Source organism: Anomaloglossus baeobatrachus, chromosome 8 (genome assembly GCF_048569485.1).
Source record: "Anomaloglossus baeobatrachus isolate aAnoBae1 chromosome 8, aAnoBae1.hap1, whole genome shotgun sequence".
Lineage (NCBI taxonomy): Eukaryota > Metazoa > Chordata > Amphibia > Anura > Aromobatidae > Anomaloglossus > Anomaloglossus baeobatrachus.
Window position 1 is genome coordinate 218,161,887 of NC_134360.1, and position 16,651 is coordinate 218,178,537.

General features: G+C 41.1%; 1 protein-coding gene across 2 annotated transcripts in view; it reads left to right on the forward strand.

The window, feature by feature from the left end:
• The window catches only part of RNF220 (ring finger protein 220), a 129,245-nt gene that overhangs the window by 33,222 nt on the left and 79,372 nt on the right, over positions 1–16,651 (forward strand). For both annotated transcript variants that reach the window (XM_075320201.1, XM_075320202.1), the window contains exon 2: positions 1,686–1,731. In XM_075320201.1, the coding sequence (XP_075176316.1) occupies positions 1,686–1,731 (46 nt within the window). The remainder of the gene's footprint in view (positions 1–1,685; positions 1,732–16,651) is intronic.

Genomic DNA, 16,651 nt, shown 5'->3' on the forward strand with positions numbered 1-16,651 from the left:
ATCCCTCCCTTCCACCGCCTGTACTCCTCCCTTCCACCGCCTGTACTCCTCCCTTCCACTGCCTGTATCCCTCCCTTCCACCGCCTGTACTCCTCCCTTCCACCGCCTGTACTCCTCCCTTCCACCGCCTGTATCCCTCCCTTCCACCGCCTGTACCCCTCCCTTCCACTGCCTGTATCCCTCCCTTCCACCGCCTGTACTCCTCCCTTCCACCGCCTGTACTCCTCCCTTCCACCGCCTGTATCCCTCCCTTCCACTGCCTGTATCCCTCCCTTCCACCGCCTGTACTCCTCCCTTCCACCGCCTGTACTCCTCCCTTCCACCGCCTGTATCCCACCCTTCCACCGCCTGTGCCCCTCCCTTCCACCGCCTGTACCCCTCCCTTCCACTGCCTGTATCCCTCCCTTCCACCGCCTGTACTCCTCCCTTCCACCGCCTGTACTCCTCCCTTCCACTGCCTGTATCCCTCCCTTCCACCGCCTGTACTCCTCCCTTCCACCGCCTGTACTCCTCCCTTCCACCGCCTGTATCCCTCCCTTCCACCGCCTGTACCCCTCCCTTCCACTGCCTGTATCCCTCCCTTCCACCGCCTGTACTCCTCCCTTCCACCGCCTGTACTCCTCCCTTCCACCGCCTGTATCCCTCCCTTCCACTGCCTGTATCCCTCCCTTCCACCGCCTGTACTCCTCCCTTCCACCGCCTGTACTCCTCCCTTCCACCGCCTGTATCCCACCCTTCCACCGCCTGTGCCCCTCCCTTCCACTGCCTGTATCCCTCCCTTCCACCGCCTGTACCCCTCCCTTCCACCTCCTGTACTCCTCCCTTCCACCGCCTGTACCCCTCCCTTCCACCGCCTGTACCCCTCCCTTCCACCGCCTGTACTCCTCCCTTCCACCGCCTGTACTCCTCCCTTCCACCGCCTGTATCCCTCCCTTCCACCGCCTGTACCCCTCCCTTCCACCGCCTGTACTCCTCCCTTCCACCGCCTGTACTCCTCCCTTCCACCGCCTGTATCCCTCCCTTCCACCGCCTGTACCCCTCCCTACCTCCACCTGTACTCCTCCCTTCCACCGCCTGTACTCCTCCCTTCCACCGCCTGTATCCCTCCCTTCCACCGCCTGTATCCCTCCCTTCCACCGCCTGTATCCCTCCCTTCCACCGCCTGTACCCCTCCCTTCCACCGCCTGTACCCCTCCCTTCCACCGCCTGTACTCCTCCCTTCCTCCACCTGTACCCCTCCCTTCCACCGCCTGTACTCCTCCCTACCACCACCTTTACTCTTCCCTTCCTCCGCCTGTACCCCTCCCTACCACCGCCTGTACCCCTCCCTACCACCGCCTGTACCCCTCCCTACCACCGCCTGTACTCCTCCCTTCCACCGCCTGTACTCCTCCCTCCCACCACCTGTACTTCTCCCTTCCTCTGCCTGTGCTTCTCCCTTCCACCGCCTGTACTCCTCCCTTCCACCGCCTGTACTCCTCCCTTCCACCGCCTGTACTCTTCCCTTCCACCGCCTGTACTCTTCCCTACCGCCGCCTGTACTCTTCCCTACCGCCGCCTGTACTCTTTCCTACCACCGCCTGTACTCCTCCCTTCCACCCCCCTCCCCTGTATTCCTCTCTATAATCTCTCTATACTTACATCTCTGGATTTACTGATTAGTTCTCTGTCCCCTTTATCTGCAGTAAGAACGCCATCCAGAAAGACGCCATGCCACCTGGTACTCCTAAGGTGAGTAATCCCTGCTGCCTGCTCTACCAGATGAGTATATAGATGTCTAATATAATGGTGACTAAGTATCCAGCCGGACCACTCCGGACCACTCTGTCTGGACTGATATTTTCTTGTATATAACTGGTTCTGCAGCCGTGTTTATATCTATGGGACGTTCTTTCTTGATATGTTATTTAGCGGCCTCATGTATGAATGTTACATTAAATTCTACAAACGTGAAGCAGAAATGTCATCAAAAGTAATCTGCAAAAGAATATAGATTTCCATGAGACAAAATCCTTATTACACAAATATTATACTCAGTCTTCTAAAAAGAGTCATAAACAGAAGAGTAAATCAAATATCAATATCTACCCTCCTCAACACAGATAAGACAGCAGCAAGAAGACGTGGCATAATGAAATCCCAGCATCTGTTAGTGATGGAAAATGGAAACTACATCTACAAACCATCTCTATTCCTCCAACCTGGAGTCTGAGCCTCGTGCAGAAATCCCGGCACCTCCAGCCTCGGTTGTGATCACTAAGGTCATTAATGGTCGTGTAAGGAAGGTTCTGCCTCCTGAATGTACAAATCATCAAGATCCTCTGCCAGCAGCTCCTGTGTAATCACCGACCAATGACTTCCTCAGTGGAGAAAAGTCTGGAGATGCCGCAGCCATGGGAGACATGTCCGAAGTTTCTATGGGAGACAAGTCTAGAAACACTGGAGCCATAGGAGGCAAGTCCAGAGGCACTGCAGCTACAGAGACAAGTACATAGATGATGCAGCCATGGGAAACAAGTCCGGAAACACTGCAGCCACTGAGACAATTCCAGAAATGCTGCAACCACAGATAAAAATACAGAAATGCTGAAGCCACAGGAGACAAGTCTAGAGAAGCTGCAGCCATTGAGGCCCATGAAGGCCATGCAGGCTGCACCCAGTAGTGTGAGGAACATGTGATCTGGGGTTGTCCTGCAGAAAAACGACTCCTGTAACACTTTGGAGAAATAGTGGCACCACTGGCTTCACCAAGAAATCAATGTAACACTGATCTGTTAGTGCCTCGGGAATGAAGACTAGAAGGACATTATGCCCCCAAAACAATAATCCTGGAGTTGGACCAGTGTGAAGGTTCCTCATGAAGCCTCTACATGGTGTTGCCCACGTGATCTCCAGACTTAATATCCAGCTATCGTTGCGTCCAAGACAAAAGCCAGACTCCATATTGAAGAGGACAGACCTCCCCTCCAGCCTCTGGTCTCTATATGGAGAGCACAAGGGCACTGCCAAAAAAAAAAAGGTCCTTCACAAGGCAACGTTACACTGGTCCTACCTCTTGTATTTCTGCACGTGGCGCTCAGACGCAATACTGAATTAATACAATTGTTTTGAAAGTTTTGTTTTCCTTTTTCTCAGATTGGTAACTTCTCCAAACCCTGATTTTCAAAACTGCACAACTTCTCCTTCTTGTTGATGAGTAGATAGGTTCATATAGAGGTTACATATATTACATATAGCAATGTAGTTACAGGGAGTGTGTGTACTTAGATAAGTGCTGCACGCCGTGTGTGAATGTAGAATGTGTATATATATATATATATATATATATATATATATATATATATATATATATATATATATATATATATACACACATACATATATATATATATATATATATATATACACATACATATATACACACACACACACATACACATTTTATATATATATATATATATATATATATATATATATACAGTTAGGTCCAGAAATATTTGGACAGTGACACAAGTTTTGTTATTTTAGCTGTTTACAAAAACATGTTCAGAAATACAATTATATATATATATAATATGGGCTGAAAGTGCACACTCCCAGCTGCAATATGAGAGTTTTCACATCCAAATCGGAGAAAGGGTTTAGGAATCATAGCTCTGTAATGCATAGTCTCCTCTTTTTAAAGGGACCAAAAGTATTTGGACAAGGGACTCTAAGGGCTGCAATTAACTCTGGAGGCGTCTCCCTCATTAACCTGTAATCAATGAAGTAGTTAAAAGGTCTGGGGTTGATTACAGGTGTGTGGTTTTGCATTTGGAAGCTGTTGCTGTGACCAGACAACATGCGGTCTAAGGAACTCTCAAATGAGGTGAAGCAGAACATCCTGAGGCTGAAAAAAAAGAAAAAATCCATCAGAGAGATAGCAGACATGCTTGGAGTAGCAAAATCAACAGTCGGGTACATTCTGAGAAAAAAGGAATTGACTGGTGAGCTTGGGAAATCAAAAAGGCCTGGGCGTCCACGGATGACAACAGTGGTGGATGATCGCCTCATACTTTCTTTGGTGAAGAAGAACCCGTTCACAACATCAACTGAAGTCCAGAACACTCTCAGTGAAGTAGGTGTATCTGTCTCTAAGTCAACAGTAAAGAGAAGACTCCATGAAAGTAAATACAAAGGGTTCACATCTAGATGCAAACCATTCATCAATTCCAAAAATAGACAGGCCAGAGTTAAATTTGCTGAAAAACACCTCATGAAGCCAGCTCAGTTCTGGAAAAGTATTCTATGGACAGATGAGACAAAGATTAACCTGTACCAGAATGATGGGAAGAAAAAAGTTTGGAGAAGAAAGGGAACGGCACATGATCCAAGGCACACCACATCCTCTGTAAAACATGGTGGAGGCAACGTGATGGCATGGGCATGCATGGCTTTCAATGGCACTGGGTCACTTGTGTTTATTGATGACATAACAGCAGACAAGAGTAGCCGGATGAATTCTGAAGTGTACCGGGATATACTTTCAGCCCAGATTCAGCCAAATGCCGCAAAGTTGATCGGACGGCGCTTCATAGTACAGATGGACAATGACCCCAAGCATACAGCCAAAGCTACCCAGGAGTTCATGAGTGCAAAAAAGTGGAACATTCTGCAATGGCCAAGTCAATCACCAGATCTTAACCCAATTGAGCATGCATTTCACTTGCTCAAATCCAGACTTAAGACGGAAAGACCCACAAACAAGCAAGACCTGAAGGCTGCGACTGTAAAGGCCTGGCAAAGCATTAAGAAGGAGGAAACCCAGCGTTTGGTGATGTCCATGGGTTCCAGACTTAAGGCAGTGATTGCCTCCAAAGGATTCGCAACAAAATATTGAAAATAAAAATATTTTGTTTGGGTTTGGTTTATTTGTCCAATTACTTTTGACCTCCTAAAATGTGGAGTGTTTGTAAAGAAATGTGTACAATTCCTACAATTTCTATCAAATATTTTTGTTCAAACCTTCAAATTAAACGTTACAATCTGCACTTGAATTCTGTTGTAGAGGTTTCATTTCAAATCCAATGTGGTGGCATGCAGAGCCCAACTCGCGAAAATTGTGTCACTGTCCAAATATTTCTGGACCTAACTATATATATATATATATATATATATAGATATAGATATATATATAAAAAATGTGTGTGTGTGTATATATAAATGTATGTATGTATATGTGTGTGTATATATATATATATATATATATATATATATATATATATATATATTATATATAATCATACTAGATTCCTGCAGGTTAGGGCCCTCCTGATGAAGCACACTGGGGGAAACGCGTGCCAGTGTGGTGGACATCAGGTCCCTGATCTGTATGTCACTCTGTATTTTCTGTACTTATGTGTACAATGTTTTATACGTCATACACCACATTGACTTCACTGAATATATTTAACAGTGTAATGAAATCTTTTATTTTATGTGGATTATTTTGGCCACATACCTGCTTCATGTCTGATGAAATATGACCACTATTCCTCCCAGACTGCCTCCCCCATGCATCAGAACTTGCCAGGATGGAGAGGTCCGATACATTTTGTGTTTTATATCATAAAAAATGTCATCAACTAAACTAAAGAAATCAATTATTCCTAATGTGAGAAATTTAAACCGTAAAAAATACAAGAATTGGGCAGCAATGTGTGTGGAGTGCAGCACTGTATCCTTTTTGGATTATTGCTGGATAGGGGCCTTTGTATTTTTGACTTGTCAAGGGTTAATCCTCTCCAGATCTCTTATCTCCATGTTTCCTCTGGTGATTTGTCAGTTTGCGCAGATCGCCCCCATTACAGAGAAGCATTAGATTCATATCACTAAGCGGATCCGGGCACGGGAGCAGAAAGGATTAAGATAGTGTTAAGTCTAATTTACTTTTAGCGCAATTTCACAGGATATTGCCCCTTCTGACTGCTCAGATGAGGAAAACAGATAATTGTCTGAATCCCGATGACAAGATCTTAGATTTGAAAGTGGTGGAAATTACGTGACGAGGGTCATTATATAAAGTGGACGATTCTAGAACACAAGGTAAAATGATGAAATTACAACACGCTGTTCACATGGAGCGGCTGCGGCATATAATGATATGGACACCAGACCCTCGGTGAAATGACGGACCCTGTGCAAGCTCCACATCCCGGCAGGGAAGCCCTCAGCTGACAAGCGGCCTCATCTGCTGTGTGAGCCAGAATTAAACAGGGCCGACGTGTTGTTCCAAGTAGAAAGGGCCCAGCTGAGCCCACAGGCCCGGCCGCCGCTCGCCCTTCTCTCTTCTATAAAGGCCGCAGAGCGTAAGTTCAAGAATCCATCATGAAAAGTGAATCCCTGTGGATAGACACTTTCACTGGGCATCAGACGAAGCTTTGAAGATCCGCAGTCTGGAGTATTGAGCCATCTCCAAACTTTCTTATTTACACGGACTGAAGTCTTTGTTTAAAGAGGCTTCAAGCTGTTTTATTCCGACGTCCTCTGATGTCTTCTGTCGGCCTCCATGTCTTTCTTCATCCTTCCGTAAGTAAGCAAGAAGGAAATCTGGTACAGGACAGACAATAGCGAAGAGAGCGAGCAGTCCAGGTACAAGTGGCCAACACTAGGGGGCAGCACCGAGAAACGTGCCCCATTATTAACGGATTCCAAACCCCACGGAAAAATAATGCAAGATGTAAGGACCATATGTGACTGTCACTCAAGTGTTAATGGTGACCATAGAAATGAACAAAAAAAAAAAATAAGACTAATCAAACTAACAAAAAACTTCTCATAAGGGCACTACTCAAAACCTAAGGCTATGCGCCCACGGGAGATTAAACCTGTGGATTTATCTGCGGAAAATCCGCGGATTTTCCAGGTAAATCTTGCAGATTTCAGCATGTACAGACACTCCCCATGTTATCCTATGGGACATGGGGAGTGCTGTGTCCATGCTACGGATACGTGCGGAATATGCTGCGGATGTCCCGCAGCCACATGTAATTGTATGTCTATTCTTTCTGCGGAAATCCCGGCCCTCAAGTATGGAGATAGGGCCGGGACTTCCGCAGGTAACCCGCACGAATGTCCGCAGGTTTACCGCAGCTATTTCGCTGTACTACCGCAGATAAAAAAAAATTGCTGTGGATTCCGGCGAGCAGCTGCAGGAAACATGCGGCCGTACCTGCGAATATATCCGCAGGTACAAAGTCCCATGGGCACATAGCCTAATACAGTGGAACCTTGGATTAGGCTGCTTTCACACATCAGTTTTTTGCAATCAGGCACGATCTGGCAAAAAAACTGATGCAACGGATCCGGCGAAAAAACGGATCAGTTGCATCAGTTTTTTCCATTAGTTCCTTCAGTTTTTTGACAGATCCGGTGTGATACTGAGCATCTGGCGTCCATAGGCTTCCATTATAAAACACGCCATATGGCGCCGGATCCGGGGTGATCCGTTTTTTTCACTTCAACGTTTCATCCGGCCGCCGGACAAGTAAATTTTGCCGGATTCGGCAAAAAACGGATGAAACGCAAGGCCATCAGGCACAATCCGGCGCTGATGAAAGTCTATGGGGGAAAAAACTGATCCAGCTTCAAGAGACGCCGGATCCGTTTTTTCATGTTTTTGCCGGATTGTGCCTGATGGCAAAAAACTGATGTGCGAAAGCAGTCTTATGAGCATAATTGATTCTGGGAGTGTGCTCTTAAACCAAGTTACTCTTATATCAAAGCAAATTTTTCCATAGGATATAATTGAAATGCAGACAATTCGTTCCACAACCCAAAAATATTTACTGTATTTATACAAACTTATTACAGTAATACAAAATAATGTCCTGTATTCATATACAATTATTACAGTACACTAATAGAAAATACCATAAAGGACAAAACGTATAAAACAAATGAAACTGCTTATTAGCTTACAATAGTGGTGTGCGGGAGGTGCTATAGAGAGAAAAAAAATGATGTCTAAATATGACAACCTGTTATTCTACTACAATACACAAAAAAACACACACACACACAAATCTATTCTCCCAAAATAAGGGCAGAACTAAGCCAAATGTGGGACAGGACAAGCAATGTGCTGTACTGGTTAGCAGAAAGAAAGTGCAATACTGTATCCACAAATGCAAATTGATAGACCTGCTATATAGTATATACTGTACTGTACAATGGTATACTATATAATAATTAATAATAATTTATAATAATATATTATGGTTTATTATATTAATTATTTATTATATTAATTGTTTAATATATTATTATTGTACTGTATACAGTACATATGTACAGAAAGTTACCTCCAGAGCGCGGTGAAAAGACAGAACCGGAAGTGTGCGCGGTGAGTATTTGCTCTTATTGCAAAGCATTGCTCTTAAACCAAGTTACATATTTTTATAAAGCTTTGCTTGTCTTGCAAAACGCTCTCAAACCAAGTTACTCTTAATCCAAGGTTCCACTGTATTTACTGGGACGTTTGCTGTCCTTTAATGGTTTTTCCAGCTCGGTTGCCTGGCTCTCACCTTCTTATACCTGCCGGGTATTCATTGTATAATAACTAGGACACGTCTCGATCCTGGCAGGTATCAGTGGACACCACGTCACCGACCGGCGCAGAAGTGGCAGAATCCACAAATAAGCCCCTCTGTATCTGTATCCACAGGGGTTTACCCCACAAATATTTCCATTAATCTCTAATGTGTTTGATTGTGCACATTGAGGCTCCTCCTGGGTAAATCGTCATCCTTCTACCAACAAATCTCATCATCCTATTCACAAAACATAAAAACAAATATTTTTTCTATCCTATCAAGCAAACAAAATGTCCCATCCGTGTCCCTGACATCAGGTATCACTCACTGGCTCCATCTTCTGAGTGATCACAGCTATTAGTATCAGTGAGAACGCTTCCAGCCGCGGCTGACGGGGAAGACGACGGGCGGAAAGTGTCAGCGCCTCACTCCTGGGTTACGTGATAAGTAGCTATTTAGAGAGGAGCTAAACCTCACACAGGAAACACTTTGTGCAGAAAACAAGCCGATCGCTGGATGGAAACAGGCTTATTTATTGTCCTGACAGGCGCCGCTGATGGACAGCCACAACATGCACCAAATCTCACTGCCTAATGGTGAAAAGGACGGACGGCTTTTATCTTACAGCTGCATTTCAACACGGACTGAAAATGACAACTCCGGACCTCCGATATATGGCCGAGACCAGGGACCATATGCAGACAGAGAAAGATGGAGGCACAAACACCCGCACCGACCGCGGCCGCTCATCATCTGATCATGTGTGCGGATCACACAATGCCGACATACCCAGCGAGCCGGGTGCATAGGATCATTCTGTGCATATAGGACGCCATCGGATCAGCAGCACATCACCCGTCTACACAAGGCAATGTGCTGCCGACAACAATGACGTAACACTCATTACTCCCAACACACAAAAGGTCTCCTCATTCATCGGTAATTGCCGATGTACAGTACAGACCGAAAGTTTGGACACACCTTCTCATTCAAAGAGTTTTTTCTTTATTTTCAGGACTCTGAAAATTGTAGATTCACATTGAAGGCATCAAAACTATGAAATAAAACATGTGGAATGAAATACTTAAAGTGTGATACAACTGAAAATATGTCTTATATTCTAGGTTCTTCAAAGTAGCCACCTTTTGCTTTGATTACTGCTTTGCACTCTCTTGGCATTCTCTTGATGAGCTTCAAGAGGCAGTCACCGGAAATGGTTTTCCAACAGTCTTGAAGCAGTTCCCAGAGATGCTTAGCACTTGTTGTCCCTTTTGCCTTCACTCTGCGGTCCAGCTCACCCCAAACCATCTGGATTGGGTTCAGGTCTGGTGACTGTGGAGGCCAGGTCATCTGGCGTAGCACCCCATCACTCTCCTTCTTAGTCAAATAGCCCTAACACCGCCTGGAGGTGTGTTTGGGGTCATTGTCCTGTTGAAAAATAAATGATGGTCCAACTAAACACAAACTGGATGGAATAGCACGCCGCTACAAGATGCTGTGGTAGCCATGCTGGTTCTGTATGCCTTCAATTTTTAATAAATCCCTAACAGTGTCAGCTGCAAAGCCCCCCCCACACCATCACACCTCCTCCTCCATGCTTCATGGTGGGAACCAGCCATGTAGAGTCCATCCGTTCACCTTTTCTACAAAGACACGGTGGTTGGATCCAGAGATCTCAAATTTGGACTCATCAGACCAAAGCACAGATTTCCACTGGTCTAATGTCCATTGCTTGTGTTATTTAGCCCAAACAAGTCTCTTCTGCTTGTTGCCTGTCCTTAGCAGTGGTTTCCTAGCAGCTATTTTACCATAAAGGCCTGCTGCACAAAGTCTCCTCTTAACAGTTGTTCTAGAGATGAGAAGGTGTGTCCAAACCTTTGGTCAGTACTGATCACACAATGCCGACATACCATACCCAGTGAGCCGGGGGCGGATATGATCATTCTGTGCATATAGGACGCCATCGGATCAGCAGCACATCACCCGTCTACACAAAGCAATGTGCTGCCGACAACAATGACGTAACACTCATTACACCCAACATACAAAAGGTCTCCTCATTCATCGGTAATTGCCGGTGTATTTCTACACCCCGATAGTCAGGACATTACAGATACTGTCACCAGTGGGGATATCCAAGAAAAGGAAAATTCAGCTCACCCAATCCACATGGAGACCAAATAGGAGGACGGTGCACGGAAAAAAGTCGGCCAGGCTGATGATCCAAATGAAAAGAAAAACCAGGCATCCAAGTCCATAAATGTAATAAAACTGTTTATTGATGATCCTTTAAAAATGCAAATTCTACATTATAAAAACCACATGGTGATAGGAGAAGGTACGCGTTTCGAGTGTCTTGAACTCTTAAGGCTGCTTTACACGCAGCAACATCGCTAGCGATGTCGCTGGTGAAAGCACCCGCCCCCATCGGTTGTGCGTCATGGGCAAATCGCTGCCCGTGGCGCTTAACACCACTAGGACCAGTCACACGTACTTACCTTTTTAGCGACGTCGCTGTGACCGGCGAACCGCCTCCTTTCTAAGGGGGCGGTTCGTGCGGCGTCACTAAGCGGCCGCCCAATAGAAGCGGAGGGGCGGAGATGAGCGGGACGTAACATCCCGTCCACCTCCTTCCTTCCTCATTGCGGGCGGCCATAGGTAAGGTGATGTTCCTCGTTCCTGCGGTGTCACACGTAGCGATGTGTGCTGCCGCAGGAACGACGAACAACCTGCGTCCTGCAACAGCAACGATATTTGGGATTAAAACGACGTGTTAAGGATCAATGATGTCGCTAACGAGGCCGGATGTGCGGCACAAATTCCGTGACCCCAACGACATCTCGTTAGCGATGTCGTTGCGTGTAAAGCCCCCTTAAGTCCGAATCCATACCATTACAAACAAAGGTGGGGATTAAAAAGAAGTCTGCAGGATGTGACATCATAGACTTACACAGGTAAAGCTGAATACATAGTGAATTTATATTCAAAAAATCTTTATTCAATATAAATTTTTTAGCTCATGTCTCAAGTTCATCCCTAGTGGTGATCTAGTTTCCATTACAAAGATCCATTTGGATTCTTTTTTGTGCATCAATTTTATAATATCGCCACCCCTATTGGGTAACGAAACTTTTTCTACAGCATTAACCCTAAAGCTGTCGGTACGGCCTCCATGAACGGTGATGAAATGCTGGGAAGCACCTGATGGGCTTCTACTGCTTTTGTTCCCTATATCATATATATGTTCTGAGATTCTGCGTCTGAGTGCGGCCGCTGCTTCTCACATACTGAACATCACATGCAATGCATGGTATCACATAAATGACATGGCTAGTTGCACTGTTAATTAAGGTTTTAATGTCATATTCCCTCCCTGTAATACAGGAGGATATTTTTTTTTGTGTTAGACATGTATTTGGAAAAACCCGTATAATTTCTGGCCGCATTTGTATGAGCCTGTAGATGAAAGCCATTTTTTTGGATTGTCAGAGTCTCTGTTTATGCGATTTGTGTGGTCACTGGGGGAAATTAAAGAGCCAATGTTGCGGTTTCGTTTGGACACAAATTTCACTCCATCATTCAGTATGGATTTTAAAACACCATCAGTGGAAAGTATGGGCATAATACTGTCACCAGGGGGCAGTATTATAGTAGTTATATTCCTGTACATAGGGGCAGTATTATAGTAGTTATATTCCTGTACATAGTGGGCAGTATTATAGTAGTTATATTCTTGTACAAAGGAGCAGTATTATAGTAGTTTTATTCGTGTATATTGGGGCAGTATTATAGTAGTTATATTCTGGTGTATAGGGGCAGTATTATAGTAGATATATTTTTGTATATAGCGGCAGTATTATAGTAGCTATATTCTTGTACATAGTGGCAGTATTATAGTAGTTATATTCTTGTACATAGGGGGCAGTATTATAGTAGTTATATTATTGTACATAGGGGCAGTATTATAGTAGTTATATTATTGTACATAGGGGGCAGTATTATAGTAGTTATATTATTGTACATAGGGGCAGTATTATAGTAGCTATATTCTTGTACATAGGGGCAGTATTATAGTAGTTATATTATTGTACATAGGGGCAGTATTATAGTAGTTATATTCTTGTGTATAGGGGCAGTATTATAGTAGTTATATTCTTGTACATAGGAGCAGTATTATAGTAGTTATATTCTTGTACATAGGGGCAGTATTATAGTAGTTATATTATTGTACATAGGGGCAGTATTATAGTAGTTATATTCTTGTATATAGAGGCAGTGTTATAGTAGTTATATTCTTGTACATAGGGGCAGTATTATAGTAGTTATATTATTGTACATAGAAGCAGTATTATAGTAGTTATATTCTTGTACATAGGGGGCAGTACTATAGTAGTTATATTCTTGTATATAGAGGCAGTATTATAGTAGTTATATTCTTGTACATAGGGGCAGTATTATAGTAGTTATATTCTTGTGCATAGGGGCAGTATTATAGTAGTTATATTCTTGTACATAGGGGCAGTATTATAGTAGTTATATTCTTGTATATAGAGGCAGTGTTATAGTAGTTATATTCTTGTACATGGGGCAGTATTATAGTGGTTATATTATTGTACATAGGAGCAGTATTATAGTAGTTATATTCTTGTATATAGAGGCAGTATTGTAGTAGTTATATTATTGTACATAGGGGCAGTATTATAGTAGTTATATTATTGTACATTGGGGCAGTATTATAGTAGTTATATTCTGGTGTATAGGGGCAGTATTATAGTAGATATATTTTTGTATATAGCGGCAGTATTATAGTAGTTATATTCTTGTACATAGGGGCAGTATTATAGTAGTTATATTATTGTACATAGGGGCAGTATTATAGTAGTTATATTCTTGTGTATAGGGGCAGTATTATAGTAGTTATATTCTTGTACATAGGAGCAGTATTATAGTAGTTATATTCTTGTACATAGGGGCAGTATTATAGTAGTTATATTATTGTACATAGGGGCAGTATTATAGTAGTTATATTCTTGTATATAGAGGCAGTGTTATAGTAGTTATATTCTTGTACATAGGGGCAGTATTATAGTAGTTATATTATTGTACATAGAAGCAGTATTATAGTAGTTATATTCTTGTATATAGAGGCAGTATTATAGTAGTTATATTCTTGTACATAGGGGCAGTATTATAGTAGTTATATTCTTGTGCATAGGGGCAGTATTATAGTAGTTATATTCTTGTACATAGGGGCAGTATTATAGTAGTTATATTCTTGTATATAGAGGCAGTATTATAGTAGTTATATTCTTGTACATAGGGGCTGTATTATAGTAGTTATATTCTTGTGCATAGGGGCAGTATTATAGTAGTTATATTCTTGTATATAGAGGCAGTGTTATAGTAGTTATATTCTTGTACATAGGGGCAGTATTATAGTAGTTATATTATTGTACATAGGAGCAGTATTATAGTAGTTATATTATTGTACATAGGGGCAGTATTATAGTAGTTATATTATTGTACATAGGGGCAGTATTTTAGTAGTTATATTCTTGTGTATATGGGCAGTATTATAGTAGTTATATTCTTGTACATAGGAGCAGTATTATAGTAGTTATATTCTTGTACATAGGAGCAGTATTATAGTAGTTATATTCTTGTACATAGGAGCAGTGTTATAGTAGTTATATTCTTGTACATAGGAGCAGTATTATAGTAGTTATATTCTTGTACATAGGAGCAGTATTATAGTAGTTATATTCTTGTACATAGGGACAGTATTATAGTAGTTATATTATTGTACATAGAAGCAGTATTATAGTAGTTATATTCTTGTATATAGGGGCAGTATTATAGTAGTTATATTATTGTACATAGGAGCAGTATTATAGTAGTTATATTATTGTACATAGAGGCAGTATTATAGTAGTTATATTCTTGTGTATATGGGCAGTATTATAGTAGTTATATTCTTGTACATAGGAGCAGTATTATAGTAGTTATATTCTTGTACATAGGGGCAGTATTATAGTAGTTATATTCTTGTACATAGGGGCAGTATTATAGTAGTTATATTATTGTACATAGGGGCAGTATTATAGTAGTTATATTATTGTACATAGGAGCAGTATTATAGTAGTTATATTATTGTACATAGAGGCAGTATTATAGTAGTTATATTCTTGTACATAGAGGCAGTATTATAGTAGTTATATTCTTGTGCATAGGGGCAGTATTATAGTAGTTATATTCTTGTACATAGGGGCAGTATTATAGTAGTTATATTCTTGTATATAGAGGCAGTGTTATAGTAGTTATATTCTTGTACATAGGGGCAGTATTATAGTGGTTATATTATTGTACATAGGAGCAGTATTATAGTAGTTATATTCTTGTATATAGAGGCAGTATTGTAGTAGTTATATTATTGTACATAGGGGCAGTATTATAGTAGTTATATTATTGTACATTGGGGCAGTATTATAGTAGTTATATTCTGGTGTATAGGGGCAGTATTATAGTAGATATATTTTTGTATATAGCGGCAGTATTATAGTAGTTATATTCTTGTACATAGGGGCAGTATTATAGTAGTTATATTATTGTACATAGGGGCAGTATTATAGTAGTTATATTCTTGTGTATAGGGGCAGTATTATAGTAGTTATATTCTTGTACATAGGAGCAGTATTATAGTAGTTATATTCTTGTACATAGGGGCAGTATTATAGTAGTTATATTCTTGTATATAGAGGCAGTGTTATAGTAGTTATATTCTTGTACATAGGGGCAGTATAATAGTAGTTATATTATTGTACATATAAGCAGTATTATAGTAGTTATATTCTTGTATATAGAGGCAGTATTATAGTAGTTATATTCTTGTACATAGGGGCAGTATTATAGTAGTTATATTCTTGTACATAGGGGCAGTATTATAGTAGTTATATTCTTGTATATAGAGGCAGTATTATAGTAGTTATATTCTTGTACATAGGGGCTGTATTATAGTAGTTATATTCTTGTGCATAGGGGCAGTATTATAGTAGTTATATTCTTGTATATAGAGGCAGTGTTATAGTAGTTATATTCTTGTACATAGGGGCAGTATTATAGTAGTTATATTATTGTACATAGGAGCAGTATTATAGTAGTTATATTCTTGTATATAGAGGCAGTATTGTAGTAGTTATATTATTGTACATAGGGGCAGTATTATAGTAGTTATATTATGGTACATAGGGGCAGTATTTTAGTAGTTATATTCTTGTGTATATGGGCAGTATTATAGTAGTTATATTCTTGTACATAGGAGCAGTATTATAGTAGTTATATTCTTGTACATAGGAGCAGTATTATAGTAGTTATATTCTTGTACATAGGGACAGTATTATAGTAGTTATATTCTTGTACATAGGAGCAGTGTTATAGTAGTTATATTCTTGTACATAGGAGCAGTATTATAGTAGTTATATTCTTGTACATAGGAGCAGTATTATAGTAGTTATATTCTTGTACATAGGGACAGTATTATAGTAGTTATATTATTGTACATAGAAGCAGTATTATAGTAGTTATATTCTTGTATATAGGGGCAGTATTATAGTAGTTATATTATTGTACATAGAGGCAGTATTATAGTAGTTATATTCTTGTGTATATGGGCAGTATTATAGTAGTTATATTCTTGTACATAGGAGCAGTATTATAGTAGTTATATTCTTGTACATAGGGGCAGTATTATAGTAGTTATATTATTGTACATAGGAGCAGTATTATAGTAGTTATATTATTGTACATAGAGGCAGTATTATAGTAGTTATATTCTTGTACATAGAGGCAGTATTATAGTAGTTATATTCTTGTACATAGGGGCAGTATTATAGTAGTTATATTATTGTACATAGGGGGCAGTATTATAGTAGTTATATTCTTGTGTATAGGGGACAGTATTATAGTTGTTATATTCTTGTGTATAGGGGACAGTATTATAGTTGTTATATTATTGTACATAGGGGCCGTATTACAGTAGTTATATTTTTGTATATAGGAAACAATAGTACAGTCGATATATA